The sequence below is a fragment of the Hydra vulgaris genome, chromosome 10, assembly GCF_038396675.1.
Source record: "Hydra vulgaris chromosome 10, alternate assembly HydraT2T_AEP".
Taxonomy (NCBI): domain Eukaryota; kingdom Metazoa; phylum Cnidaria; class Hydrozoa; order Anthoathecata; family Hydridae; genus Hydra; species Hydra vulgaris.
Window position 1 is genome coordinate 26,772,501 of NC_088929.1, and position 15,109 is coordinate 26,787,609.

The following is a 15,109-nucleotide window of genomic DNA, read 5'->3' on the forward strand; positions in this document are numbered from 1 at the left end:
TATATATATATCTATCTATCTATATATATAGATATATATATGTATATATATATATAGATATATATATATATATATATATATATATATATATATATATATATATATATATATATTTATATATATATATATATATATATATATGTATATATATATATATACACACAGTATCGGACAAAACGAGTGCAACCAAATAATGCTAATTTAGTTTCTTTATATAAAAGTGCTGCATTTTTTCAATTTAGAGAAATAACTATGTAACTGTTTAGAGACAAAGTTCTTCATGTTTTATTCATCACAAAGTTCATTATTTGTACACGAAAATTAATAAATTAATCAAAAGTATTAAAAAAAGTTGATTTTCCTTCTGGACAAAACAAGCGCAACTCGACAAAATGTAGACCAAGCTGTATTTCGTTATCAATATTTCGAGGCGAATCCTTTGTTGTTGATCACAGCCACATAGATTCGATCAGGTGATCAATGAAACTTTGTGGAATCGCTGCCCAGGCCTTTTGGATTTGTTCAAACAGTTGATGCTTATTACGAACACCTTCACGATTAATTCTGCGGTTGACGATCTCCCACAGGTTCTTGATAAGGTTGAGATTTGGAGATTGAGGTGGCCAATCCATCACCAATAGGTGGTTGTCTTGAAACCACTGCTTGGATACTTTTGCAGTGTGTTTCGGATTGTTGTCTTGCTGAAAAACCCATTTTATTGGCATATTCCATTCAGCATGAGGTAACATAACATCTTTCAGGATATTTTTATACATGAAATGGTCTATTATTCCATCGTTTCGATGTATTGGACCTAGACCGTTAGCAGAAAAACACCCCCAGACCATTACATTGCCTCCACCATGCTTCACGGTCTTATGGCAGTAACGTAAATTGAGGCGTTTTCTGGCCGGTCGACGTACACGACAAATGCCATCACTCCCAATGATGTTGAACTTTGATTCATCACTGAACAGGACAGTTCGCCATTTCTGCACATTCCAGTCGATATGAGATGTAGCAAACAGGAGTCTTTTCTTCGGATTTTTTAGTGAAATCAGCGGTTTCTTTGCAGGGCGTCGAGAAAACAATCCGGCTTCAACAGCACGTCGTCTGATTTTTCGGTCCGATACAGACAGCTCTAATTGCTTTTGTATCTCGACTGATGATATCCAGGGATCCTTCTTGACGGATCTGACGATCATAGAATCCTCTCTAGAAGTGGTGGAACGCGGTCTTCCACCTTTGTTATCTGCTGCCAACTTCCCCGTAGAACGATATTTGGAACATAGTCTTATAACGGTCCATTTTTTCACGCAATATTTATCATAAATACTTTTTTGTGACAATCCACTTACCTAATCGCCAATAATTTTCTTTCTGGACTGTCGGGAGCTATTTTCGCACTTGAAGTCATGAAGATAATAAAAATAAGTAATCACGCTTCTCAAGGCTTACCGTGTTACATTTACCTTGTGATGATACAATAATGCTTTGTAGAACACAACGTCTTGGTTAGATGTGGACTGTATTGATGTAATGAAACACTTGTTGTATTTCACTTCTTGTATTGATGTTCTTCGATAAAACACTTTGATAAAACTCACTTCGATAAACTGTCTTGATAATACTGACTGATTGACTTCCATATACTGACTGAATTACATATCGATTTACATGTCTCTTATATAGTAAAATGAACCTGTGTGAACCTGTTCTGGAAGATTCTAGATGCTTTTTTTCGATGCTTCTGGAAGCTTCTGGATGCGTTTGGATGCTTCTGAATGTTTCTGGATACTTCTGGATGCTACTGGATGCTTCCTGATGCTTCTTCTGGAAACTTCTGGAAGCTTCTGCATGCTTCTGGAAACTTCTGGATACTTCCTTTAATTATTAAACAACTTTTGTGACGTTGACACGGACCAGACTTAAGAAAATGAAACAAACCAAAAAAGTTCCACATGTTTTGTCCGCTGAAAATGGCACTTGTCAACGAAATTCTGCCTGTGTGCTGTCATCTGTCAGCTGATTGCTCATGTCATGGCATGCTATGACTCCAGACTCCTGAACTGTTTGCTTTGGAGGTATAGTTTGTTTCGTTTTTAAGATATGTAAAATGTATGATATGTAGGAACACTTTTTAGCATTGTTCGATGTTGGTTGCAAATGTTTTGTCCAATACTGTATATTAGGGTATATCATACTTTTGCATGTTTTAATTTTCATTCAGTATGTCACTTTTCCTATGTATTCATAAACCCTGAGTTGAATGGTATAATTTATTTTGGTGAAAAAACAAGTCTAGCTACCGGGAAAACGTTTTTAATTTTCAAAAATATTGTGTTTTTTCTACTAAATGATGACTGTTTATGTTATAAATGTACATAATAATTATTTAAAATATTGTTTAACCTTATGCTTAATTTTTATAATATGCTTTGAGTTTTTAACTATATCATTTTGTGTATAAGTATCAGTTAATATTCAAATATACTTTGAAAATATTATAATTACCATTTTAGATTTCATTTCAAATTAATTGCTATACTTGCTGTATTTATATCTTCCAGATTCATAATATATTAAAAAAAGAAAAATGGCATAATCAGTTAGCAACAAAACCAGAAAATCGATTAACACAAAACTAAGTGAGTATCTTGGAGGTCCTAAAAAGTTTCTCCAAACTGAATTTTCAACATTACGTGATTGTTTGCAGCGATGTCTAGATCTGCAGCGAAACAGAATACTAGTCTGTGAAAAAAATCCGCGTAACATATCAATCCAAGAAATTTTTTCTAATGTTGCAATTGAAGTTGCAGAACTGTGGCTTATTTCCAACACAGAATTTAAAGAACCCATAGTTTGTGGAACTAAAGTAATAGCACTAAGAATTAATAGAAGTTGGTCTGCATTCTCTAAGATAGCTCGACTCAAATCTCAAAAGGCAAACAAAAAACGCTGGGAACCTAAACTTGATAAACTTTTAGATATTGCTTTTTGCAAATGCAGAATCGTTTACTGCAGTGATAATGATGCCCCTTGCAACGAATCTTGTGATGACGGTGCTCATTGCTTTTGCAAATGTGACTTAAATTTAAGAACTCCTAAAAAAGACTTATTTGGATAAAAACCCAGCGAGAAAAACAAGGCAGTGTTTCATGAATGCAAGAATTTGGTCTTGATCTTAAAGAGACTCCCAAACTTAGGCTAAAACGCTTACGCAAGTCAACTGATCAAGCAAGACTCATGCGACAACGTAAAGAAGCTTCAAAGTATAAGTTAGAATCATCAGTTTCTATTTATCCAACCGATGTTAGATTTGATGATGAAAGTACGGGTGTTACAATAGAAATTAATAATAATTCCAATGATGTGATAGTCAGTGATAGCAATAAAGTCAGTGATAGCGAAGAGGACTCAACAATTAAAAATCAAGAGAGTTATGTCAAACGAAACTACCTTGATATTAGTAATGCTGCCATTGTCTCTATCAGATTTGGTGTATCATCGACTGCTACTGCTGCTATCATTAATGGTCTACTGAAAGATATTATGAAGGCAGAGAAACTTGTTGAAGATAAAAAAAATCTCTTATGTGATAGTATGAAAGTTTTTCGTGCCAAAGAGTGTGCTATGAAGTATTCCAGAGTAGAAGAAAATTTCGACTATGAAAGAAATATAATTACTGGAATTTTTGTTGATGGTAGAAAAGATAAAACTTTAGTTCTTATCCATGATAAAACCACAGGCACCTTCAGAAAACTAGTTATTAAAGAAAATCATATAACTGTGACAGAAGAGCCTAGAGGTCGCTACCTTACTCATTATACACCAAAACAAGTCAGAAATGTCTAAACCAGCCAAGCAATGTGCAATTGGATTATTTGACTGGTTAATAAAACGAGGTAAAGATCTTAATCTCCAAGTAATTGGCAGTGATACTACAAATGAAATGTCTGGATGGAAAAGTGGAGTGCTTCATTTTGTGGAAGAACTCCTCAATCGAAAACTTTTTAGACCTTTTTGCTGGCTTCACATTAATGAGCTTCTATTCCGTCATATTATGGAAAAACTTGATGGACCAACTTCTTCAGATAAAGAATGGAGTGGAGCAGTAGGTAAACTGTTTTCCAAAGTAGAAAATCTTGAAAGAATTACTAAACTTACTTACTTGGTTTTAATGTTGATTTTATAAGAATTTTGGGGAGCTAAAACAAAAATAAAGGCAGCCAGATTTATAATTTGAATTAGTATTTTGAGTAAGTGTAAGGAGAGGGGGCTTTTGCAACTAAGCCCCTTGCTCCTACTCTACCTACTCTATCTCCTACCAGTGTTTGTATAAATGTATATATACTAATTGTAATATATCTTGATCTTATAATCATAATAAAACTATCTAATATTGATAGAAGGGAGGGGGGCGGAAGCCCTAGCCATGCATTCTGGCTCAAGAGTCCTGGAAGCTAAATGATAATTGTGTGTTTTGTAACAAATGGTTTATTTTTTACCTATTATAATTTTAATTTTTATTATTAATTGACGAAAAACATTTAAAAATTAAGCTTTAGTTATAAAAGACTATTTTTTTTAAAAAAAAGCTAATTTTAAAACCAGTTTCCCGGTAGCTAGACATCAATATTTTGCAAAAATATTATTATATTTGAATTCCTCGTACCCAAATACATAGGAATCCAAGCGTGCTAGTCAAAATTCTGAAAATTTAATTTTTGGCTCAAGTATGATATACCCTACTGTATATATTGAAAATTGTTCAATAATATAGATAATATATATAGGCATAAATTATTCGTTCTCTACCTCAAAAAAGAAAGTTTTTTATATGCATTAAAAATGTTGATTAAGTTAATAATAAACTTTGTGTATTAAGATTTTCCTTGTTTTATAATAATATTTTCAACCACTCCCTCTGGTTTATTACGCGTTTTAAAACTTTAGGCAAACCCTTAATCGCCACCCCTGCCACCCCCGCCACCCCCACACTGGTTTATCTGTCACTTTAAAGTTAATTCCAAATCAAAGTAGATCTATTAAAAATCTTAATAATTCACAAAATTGAATCATAATTTATCAAAGCAATTACTTGAAAAATACATATTATCTGGATAAATATTTCAGCTAATCCAAATAAAATAAAAAACTAAAATAACACTTAAGCGTACTAGGTATTTTCAAAGTTTAAGAAATTCATATCCACATATTATTATTATCTTTGATAAAATTTTGTTGTTGCTTTTGTTAAAAATGATTGGCGATCCAGTCTTAAAACTTAAAGACTTTAGACTATTTAATAAAAAAAATGCAAAACTCATCAAAAATTTGATAAAAAATTTGATTTCAAAAGCTTTTTATCAAGAATATTTTGTTTCCATATTTGACTAGTATAAACTTGAAAAAGAGAAACTTAAATTTGTTTAAAGGCTAGTTAACTCAAATACCCAATAATTGTTACAAAAAAAACAACAGAACAATCATAATTAAAAAGAAGTTTATTATCAAACTTAAAACATAAGCTGTCAGTAAAGACAAACAAAAAGTATAATGTAATAATTATAAAAAGAAATATATTAACTAAGAAAAAAATAACATTTAGCTTGAGCAACCTAAAGTAAATCTTGTAAAAAAAACAAAAAACTCTTGTAATTCAAATTTCTATAATTCAAAAGATCATTAAAATCAAACAAATTATTTGGTCCCTTCTGGATTTTATATTAGGAATTGAACTTTTATAATTTGAAAACTCATTTAACTAGAGCATTTTTTGAGGCCCCTTGAGGATTTGAATTATGCAAGTTCAACTCACATAATTGGAATCCTGAAGGGATCTTAAAATACGCTTGAATTGAATGAATTTTCAATTTATAGAACTTCAAACCCTAATATTAAATCCAGAGGTTACCAAATAATTTGTTCGATTTAAATCCATCAGGTCAGGTTATCCTGCTTCTGGTAATATGTAACCCAGTACAACCTGCTTTATGTTAAAATCAAGAAGAGGACCTGGTTGTAAAAAATTGCTTCAACTCTTTCATAATGGCATTTAGATGTCACTTTGGAGAACCATCCAATCTACACAAATGTGGAAATATGGAAGTAAAATTTACTTAAAAAAAACAAACAAGATCTTTTGAATTATAGAAGTTAAAATTACAAGAGTCCAACTGTATTTAAAAATATTTATAGTCCATTGATCCACAGTTGTGTGGAACAATAAACTTTGAATTAGTGTGGTTTTGACAGGTTTCCCATAATGCCATTTTTCTAATTTAACAAATAAAAAAGCCCACATTTAACAATAAAACTGTTCAAAAACACTATTTATTTGTCTTAACTAACCACTTTCATTTTGGCAATAGGGAACTACTAATGTCACTAAATTTGCTATGGGAATGAACATTACCAGCAATCGGTCGTATTGAAAACTGGGATTTTATGATATTATCGTTATATCCTACATCTCGTACTGATGTATTGTCTCGTCGTCTACCAATCGCTCGCTGTCTGCCAAAATAATTTTCTAGGTCATCATGACAGAATTTTTCAGAAAGTATATATTTTGCACCATTTTCTAACAAAAACTTTACTACTTCTTTAAATGAATATATAGTTATTTTAAGTCCTTCATGTGTTTGCCAAGATAAAAACATTTTTGATTTTGAATTAGCATTATAATGTCCTGCTCTAGTCTCTATCGAGTCTTTCCATAAACGTAAATATTCAAGAAATTTATCTAACCAAAGATATCTTTCATCAGTAAAAGATTCATATGGTTTTAAAAATGGCTTCTTTTTTATTCTGTGATCAAATGTATTTCGAACATTCAGACAATCAAAAAATTTATCCATCATTAAACACAAAGTAGATGTACCAACTGCCTCTGGTGGCCCAAAATTTGCTAAAACGCTACCAACAGTCTCACTTAATACCTGTGCTGCAAGACTAACTTTCATAGCGATGGTGTTAAATGAATATGTTCATTTGTTAGCTTTGGTACAAATTTTAAACCACTTTCTAGTTGCTCCTCAAAAGTTTGCTGAATGTTTGACTAAAGAAGAAAAAAACCATTATTCTGCATCAATCGTGTTGAACACCCTGATCCAGAATGCAATAAACAGTTTCTTGCTGTTTTCATAAGATGTGGAACACCTGCAAAAAAATAAATATAATGTTGCTTTTGAGAAAAAATATTTTTTGTGCAATAAATAACATCTTTATCAAAACAACCTTGAGGAAATTTATGCATTTTAAAAAATCGACGATTTGATGAAGCACCATCTGATGTTATGGAAATAACATGCAAGTTTATTAATTCCAGATAACAAACTGCCTTTCAAAAAATTGGCATTACTTGATAAGCAAGTACACCTGTTGTAGCAAATGTTGCATAACTAAAAGAAAGAGGATTGACAATACCTTTTACAAGAAAAACTTTAATGTATGTTGCAATAGCTTCTACATTTTTAAGTGTTCCATAGTTAATATTGTTATCTCCCAAATCTACAAAACCAATAAGTTCGCCAGAGTACTTGTCCCACACAAGATCTTCCTGAATTTTCATTCCATCAAAAATAATGCCTACAAATCTTCCTTGTTTAGTAAAATTTTCAGTCTTTAACTTGAGGTCATTTATAATAGCAGGATTAAAACCTCTAGTTTGATGAATATAATGTTTATAATCTCTAAGTGTTCGCTAACTGGGAAGAACCAAAATACCATTACTAGTTTTCCTATCAAAACAAAGATCACTATAAGCAGATGAAGAATTAGCAGCTAAATTTAAACAAAATTTGATAATCATTGGGTGATAATTAACACTGGTGGAACAAAGGGTTTGAATGTATTTTTGTTGTTCTGACCAAAAAAGCTTCATGAAATTTGAAACATTAACCTGGTCACAAACTGAAAATAATATTTTAAAATCTTCACTGATTATTTTGTAAAGTTAATTTTATCCTATTCAGAGAAGTAAATTTAATAGGAGCATTAAGTTTGGCTGGCTTATTTAAAATAGATAATTTATTTTTTTCTTCTGAAAATACCTTTCGAACACAAATACAACAATCTGCACATGTATTTGTATTATCCTTGCTTTAAAGGAGCCGACAACTGTTAGAGCGGAAATTCTCATCTTGATTTAAATGTGCCTTAAATACTAATTGTTGGTAGTCATGGTAATTGGATTTTTAGGATTAACATGTTTTTGGAATTGGAGCTCTTTACTTATATTAGGATCTTCAATTCCCATACACAATTCATAACTTTCAAGTAGGCAAGTAAATGTTGACAAAGTAACATCTAAAAATTGAGAGAATTGCTTATAAAGATCATGGTCTTCTGATAAAATCCATCCAAACACACATAGAGTAAAACAAAGAGAATCATTCACAAAAATTTTGTATCTTGGCAAAATATGATTTACAGATAAAAGAGTAATAACAACAAGATTGGTTTCAATATGAATATTCCAAGTATTTTTAATTGAAAGCTTAACTATGCGATTCACAAAGTCATCAAAGTTTTTGTATAAGGGCAAAGACACTTCATCATCTAATGATGCAAAATGTTCATTTCGCTTTTAAATTAAAGAAGTAGATTGATTCAAGAGTAAAACAGAATGAGAACTTTTACAAAGTAAATTTAATTGTGGCAATTATCCTTCTTTCAATGATTTTTTTCTGCCATCTGAAAAGTAATAAAATAAATAAAACTTATTATACAATAACTATTATGTAATAATTTATTTGTATTCATTATCATAAATTTATGTACATATATATATATATATATATATATATATATATATATATATATATATATATATATATATATATATATATATACATATATATATATATATATATATATATATATATATATATATATATATATATATATATATATATATACATATACATAAATGTATGTAAATGTATATGTGTAACTTCTCGATTTCAAAAACAAATGATTACTTACAAATATAATATTGATCAACACTGAAATGCTGTTCACATATGAATAACTTTCATGGAATGAATACGTTCTCGTAATGAAGCATCCACAATTCTATCTTTAGTAATAACATGTATTAAGTTATTACCCCATTTTTTGTTGAACTCAGTATTAGGTAAAGGGACTTTAAAAAACTTATTCCTTTATTACGTCTCAAAGCAAAACACCCAAATATAGCACAATTTTCCCCAGGCATTATCAATCGCTACAAAAACACAGTTTAAACTCGAGAATTTTTAGAGAAAAACAGCGATTTGTGCAGAATGGGAGAGCTGGAACCGATTTTTTTTTAATGAAAGAGTTAAAACAATGACCCTTTGTTTGTTTCCGGACTAACTATTTTTTGTAACTATGCTTCAAAAGACATTTTTAATTACTTACACACTTCTATGAGTTAAACTTTACAGTTTTAACACTGCTTTATTTTAGAACTAGATTTAAAGAAGTTCTTTTTAATCAAAGATTACTCAAGATTTTTTAACTTTGTCAAGTGATAACTTTTTATAATAACACAAAATGGCTCTTAATTGTTCTTGATTATGTAGAGAATTAATTAAACCTTAGTAACAAAAAAATTATGTGTCTAGAGTGAAAATGAGTACAAAACAAGATAAATTGTGAAGTGTACTAGAAAGCTGCTACCAGCGGCTTGCAGTAAAAATTTAAAAAAATCAAAAGCCACTGTTAGCGGCTTGCGGTAGTGTTAAATGATACAAAATAATTTTTTTCACAGAATCTTAATAAGGATAATAGGATTCTTTGATTTTTTTAACAATTTTCTTTGATTTCCTTGTCTTGAAACCTAAATCACTGCATCTATCATTTTTCTTTTATTCATACAGTCCATCGTTCTTATCCGGTGTTAGCATTTAGCTCACAAATTTTCAATTGGAGTAAAGTTAGGGAAATATTCAATACAATAGTTTTACATTACTTTTTTGGAAACACTTTATCTTTTTCTTACACATATGGCAATGAGCAGAATCTTGTTGAAATAATACCTCACCACTAGCATCCACTTTGAAAGATTTAGTTTATTTTCGTAATTCATCATTCCTTTAATAGCGATTAGTGATCCTGGATAATACTGTGAAAAACAGCGACAAAACTTTTTAAGGATGTTTAACAGTTTTTTCAATATAAACAAATATTAATTTTTCATCACCCTCATTTCTTATGGATTACAAACGTCTCAAAAACGTCTCAAAAATGTGTCTCAAAAACAAAACTTTTTTCCATTCATTTACTTTCCATTCATCTACTTTAAATGCACTAAACACAATCAAACGCAAGTTAAAAACTCACACAACTGAGTAAGATGGCCACCAAATGCAAGATGCCATTGTATGTGACTATGCAGTTTTGCAAACATAAAAATACTTTTTTTTGCACATGTTCACATTAATTCACATAATACTGTATAATGATCATTAATTTTAATGTTATTGATATTATTATAATGATTATGATTATAAATTAATCTTTATTGTAATGATTGTAAAGGAAAATAAATTTGTTGATGCTGCTGTTGTTATTTATTTGTATTTTAAGGAATTTAAAACAAAAGCTACAACAAAACTATAAAAAACTGCAAAACCACAAAACATCTACATAATAGCTCAAGAAATTCAAACTTAATACTTTTAATAACATGTAATTAAACAAAAACATAATTATTACCACATCCTTACTTGGCTTGATTATTGACAGCCTCTGGTACAAACTTTCGCGAAATGAAACACCATCTCCCATAGCTTTTGCGGTTCTAAAATTACATAATTGAAACCTGACTTAAAAATCTGCAATAGTTTTTTCGATTGAACTATTGCTAATGATAATTATTAAGCTAATAATTATTAATATTTACATTATAATTATTATATTTATGTTCTGGTAATTTAATCTGGTTCAAACATTTGTTAAACTAAATAAAAAAGCTAACACTTAACCAACCAGACACACACACACATATATATATATATATATATTCATATATATATATATTTATATATATATGAATATATATATATATATATATATATATATATATATATATATCTATATATCTATACATATGTATGTATATATATATATATATATATATATATATATATATATATATATATATATGTATATATATATATATATATATATATATATATATATATATATATATATATATATATATATATATATACATATATGTGTATGTATATATATATATATATATATATATATATATATATATATATATATATATATATATATATATATATATATATATATATATATATATATATATATATATATATATACACATATATACAGTACTGTTCAAATTATTACGATAATTGACCAAAAACTTTTTTTACAATTAAAACTGGTTTTTATTCCATCTTGTTCAATTTATAAGCCCATATTTAGCAAACATACATGTACTGCGTACAATTTACTCATTGGGCATATGTTTTTAGTATTTGGTTGCGAAACCCTTGACTTTTATAAACGCTTCAATTCTATTCGGCATACTTGCATAGTATTTGGAAATTAACTGTGTGATATCTGGATTGTGATACCATACATGATTAATGCATTCGATTAGGTCACATTTGTTAGTGGTGGTGATCTCGTTTACTCTGTCTTTCAGATTGTGTCATATCCCTTCAATAGGGTTCATATCAAGACTACTTGCAGGTCAGGGCAATACTTCCATACCGATGTCAATAAAGTAATCCTTGATAATGTTTGCTGTATGGCAGGGTGCCCCAACTTGCATGTAAATACAGTTCCCATCAGGAAACCAGCCCTCTAGTTGAGGAATCAGACAAGTTCTCATCACTTTCTTGTACTGTTTCGCATTCATCATGCCATCTACAATGTATAGATATCCAGGTCCTTTGAAAGATATCACGCTCCAAACCATGACTTTAGTCGGATGTTTGACCTTCTGCACCAGACACTGTGGAAGAAACTCTTCTCCTGGTCTTCTTCTTACATAGCGCCAATCATTGTTCAATATTTCCAGTGTTGATTCATCCGAAAAACATACTTTAAACACACACATATATAGTGAATTACACAGACTACTATTATAGGCTTAAAAATGTTACAATTATTCTTATTCTAGTAATTTAAATTTCTAGTTAAGTTAAATTTCATTTAACTTGTTTGTCGCTAATTAAATTTAAAAATTGTTTTGCTGGACAGTATGGAAGTACATTTAGAGTAAGTAAATAAATAAAACAATTAAACACTGAAGACTATTTTGATTTTGTACATGAAGTTAATGGTCTGGTTTCAGGACCTCAAATCAAGTCATTTCTGGTAACCTAACTCCTTGCAAAATAATCCCTGCCTAATTGCAAATAACTGAAAAAATTTAATATTCATAACTAAGAACATTACTGACGTATTTTTTAAATTTTTAAATTACAAATCTAATATGCAGGGACTAAAATCTCAGAGAAATGCCCCAGGTATGATATTAATCATAATACTTATTTACTATAATGCATTTTAATGACAAAAAGTACAAGTAAAGATTAATTTAAAATTTTTTCTTAATTATCGTAATAATTTAAACAATACTGTATATATATATATATATATATATATATATATATATATATATATATATATATATATATATATATATATATATATATATATATATATATATATATATATATATATATATATATATATACACTGGGGCATATTCGTTTAGACGCATCAATTTTTTTCTCTTTGTCTTGATTTTTTTCCATGAATTGTCAACTGATATGCATGCAAGTTATTATCAAAATAGTTGTTGTGTTGTGGGCTAATAAAAATCACAGAAAAAATTGTTCTATGTGTCTTTATTAACATAAGAGTACGTTTGATATACAAAAGTACATTTTTTAATTGGAATATATCTATAGACGCAGTCATGTTTTTGACATTAAAAGATGGAAATTAGTAATGCGTATGTCCTCCATTACACAGGATCACCTCAAAAATTCTGCGTTTCATTGACTCTACTAGTCGTTGAAGTGTAGTTTGATCCAACTCGGACCATGCTTCAAGGATTTTACACTTTAACTCAGTAACAGTTTTAAATTGGTGTCTGGCTGCTTTAGCGCCATAAACTTTTCTTGATAGCATTCCCTATACGTTCTCGATTGGATTTAAGTCCAGGCTACAAGCTGGCCATTCAAGAACTGGGATGTTGTGGTCTTTAAACAATTTCATAGAATGCCTAGATGTGTGAATTGCAGCATTATCTTGCTGAAGTATGGCATTATCGTCCATGTTTTCATCCATATAAGTTATGAGAACAGCATCCAACATTTCTGTATACTTTATCAAGTTCATTTTAGGTAAAGCACAACGCAGGGTCAATTTTCCTGAATAAGAAAATCCACCCCAAACCATTAAATTTCCTCCTCCATAATTTCGTTTTGTTTGTGGGTCATTTATTCCTCTTAGATCATGCCTATAACAACTGTAAGAGTCCGGACCATCTAAATTGAACTTTTTTTCATCTGAAAATATTACGTTTTGCCACTCATGAGTCCAATGCATATGGTTTCTAGCAAACTGTAATCTAGCAATTTTATGGTGTTTTTTTAACATTGGTTTTTGGTGTGGTTTCTTCCACTTTACGTTTGGTGTTGTACGTAGAATATGTGCAACATGTTTATTGGTGACAGGCAATAATAATTTATCCTTTATTTGTGTTGCATTCAATTTATTTTTGGTTGCTTCGAAGCGAATTCGATTAATTTGCCGATTTGATAATACTTTGTTGCCGTTTGTTGCTTTTTTTACACCGTAATTGTCACCTTTTGCAATGTAGTTTCGTACAACATGGTCAGATCTTCCAATTTTTCTTGCTATTTCTCGTATAGAATGTGCTAGTGAGATTTCTGAGCCACGATATAAATTAATTTGTATTTTTTCAGCATCTGTCAAATACTTTCCTTTAGGCATTTCGTAAAATGCAATAAAAATGATACTGGCAGAGCAAAAGATCAAATTACCCTAAAATTTATCAATTTATTTGTGTAAAAGTGATTAAAAATCAATAATTACCGTTATTAACCTGATTGCGTCTATAGATATATTCCAATTAAAAAATGTGCTTTTGTATATCAAACATACTCTCATGTTAACCAGACACATAGAAATATTTTTTTTGTGGTTTTTATTAGCCCACAACACAAAAATTATTTTGATAATAACTTGCATGCATATCAGTTGACAATACATAGAAAAAAATTAAGATAAAGAGAAAAAAATTGATGCGTCTAAACGAATATGCCTCGGTGTATATATATATATATATATATATATATATATATATATATATATATATATATATATATATATATATATATATATATATATATATATATATATATATATATATACTCAAAATATATCTATTTGCTATACTTTTATTTTCGTAAAGATACAAGATAATAAATGTCAACAATAGCTTTCAATTTTTTTTTCCAGCCTTAACAGTAACTTGCATTTTAAAACCAATTAAATAAAAAATCAACTGTTTATTTTGAAAAAAATTCAGAATAGATAATAATGGTTATGCGCATTAAGTGGATCCTAATTTACACTAAGCACATCATAACTCATACTTGGCAACTTCACAAAAAAACCACCTTTCGGGTTAAGTATATCATAACTCATGAGGAGCTTCTAATTTATATCATTTATATTATTTATATTTTCATTTCAGATTTAACCATAGCGCAACAATAGTTAAATTCAAGACACAAATTTAACACCTCATTTTTATCAATAAAAACATTTTTTTGGGTTAGTGGTTCGCATATTTTGTTAATACTTATGCACAAAAAATTCAGAATTTCAAAATAAAATATTTTTATTTATTTTGTAACCTATGGTAACCCATGAATCAACTGTAGTTAGTGTAATCAATCATTTTTTTTCTAATTTAATTTAAAAACTATTATAAATTGTTCTCCCAGTGTAAACATGGAGTTATTAAAAATGTATTCCCAGTGAACACATTTTTTTTCAATACTGATTCATTCCTAAAAAGGCTGTAAGCAACCAC

The 15,109-nt window shown here is 29.3% G+C and overlaps 1 protein-coding gene across 2 annotated transcripts in view; it reads right to left on the reverse strand.

The window, feature by feature from the left end:
* The window catches only part of LOC100214335 (phosphoserine phosphatase), a 37,526-nt gene that overhangs the window by 20,759 nt on the left and 1,658 nt on the right, over positions 1 to 15,109 (reverse strand). For both annotated transcript variants that reach the window (XM_065807639.1, XM_065807638.1), the window contains exon 2: positions 10,708 to 10,792. In XM_065807639.1, coding sequence (XP_065663711.1) covers positions 10,708 to 10,792 — 85 coding nt within the window. The remainder of the gene's footprint in view (positions 1 to 10,707; positions 10,793 to 15,109) is intronic.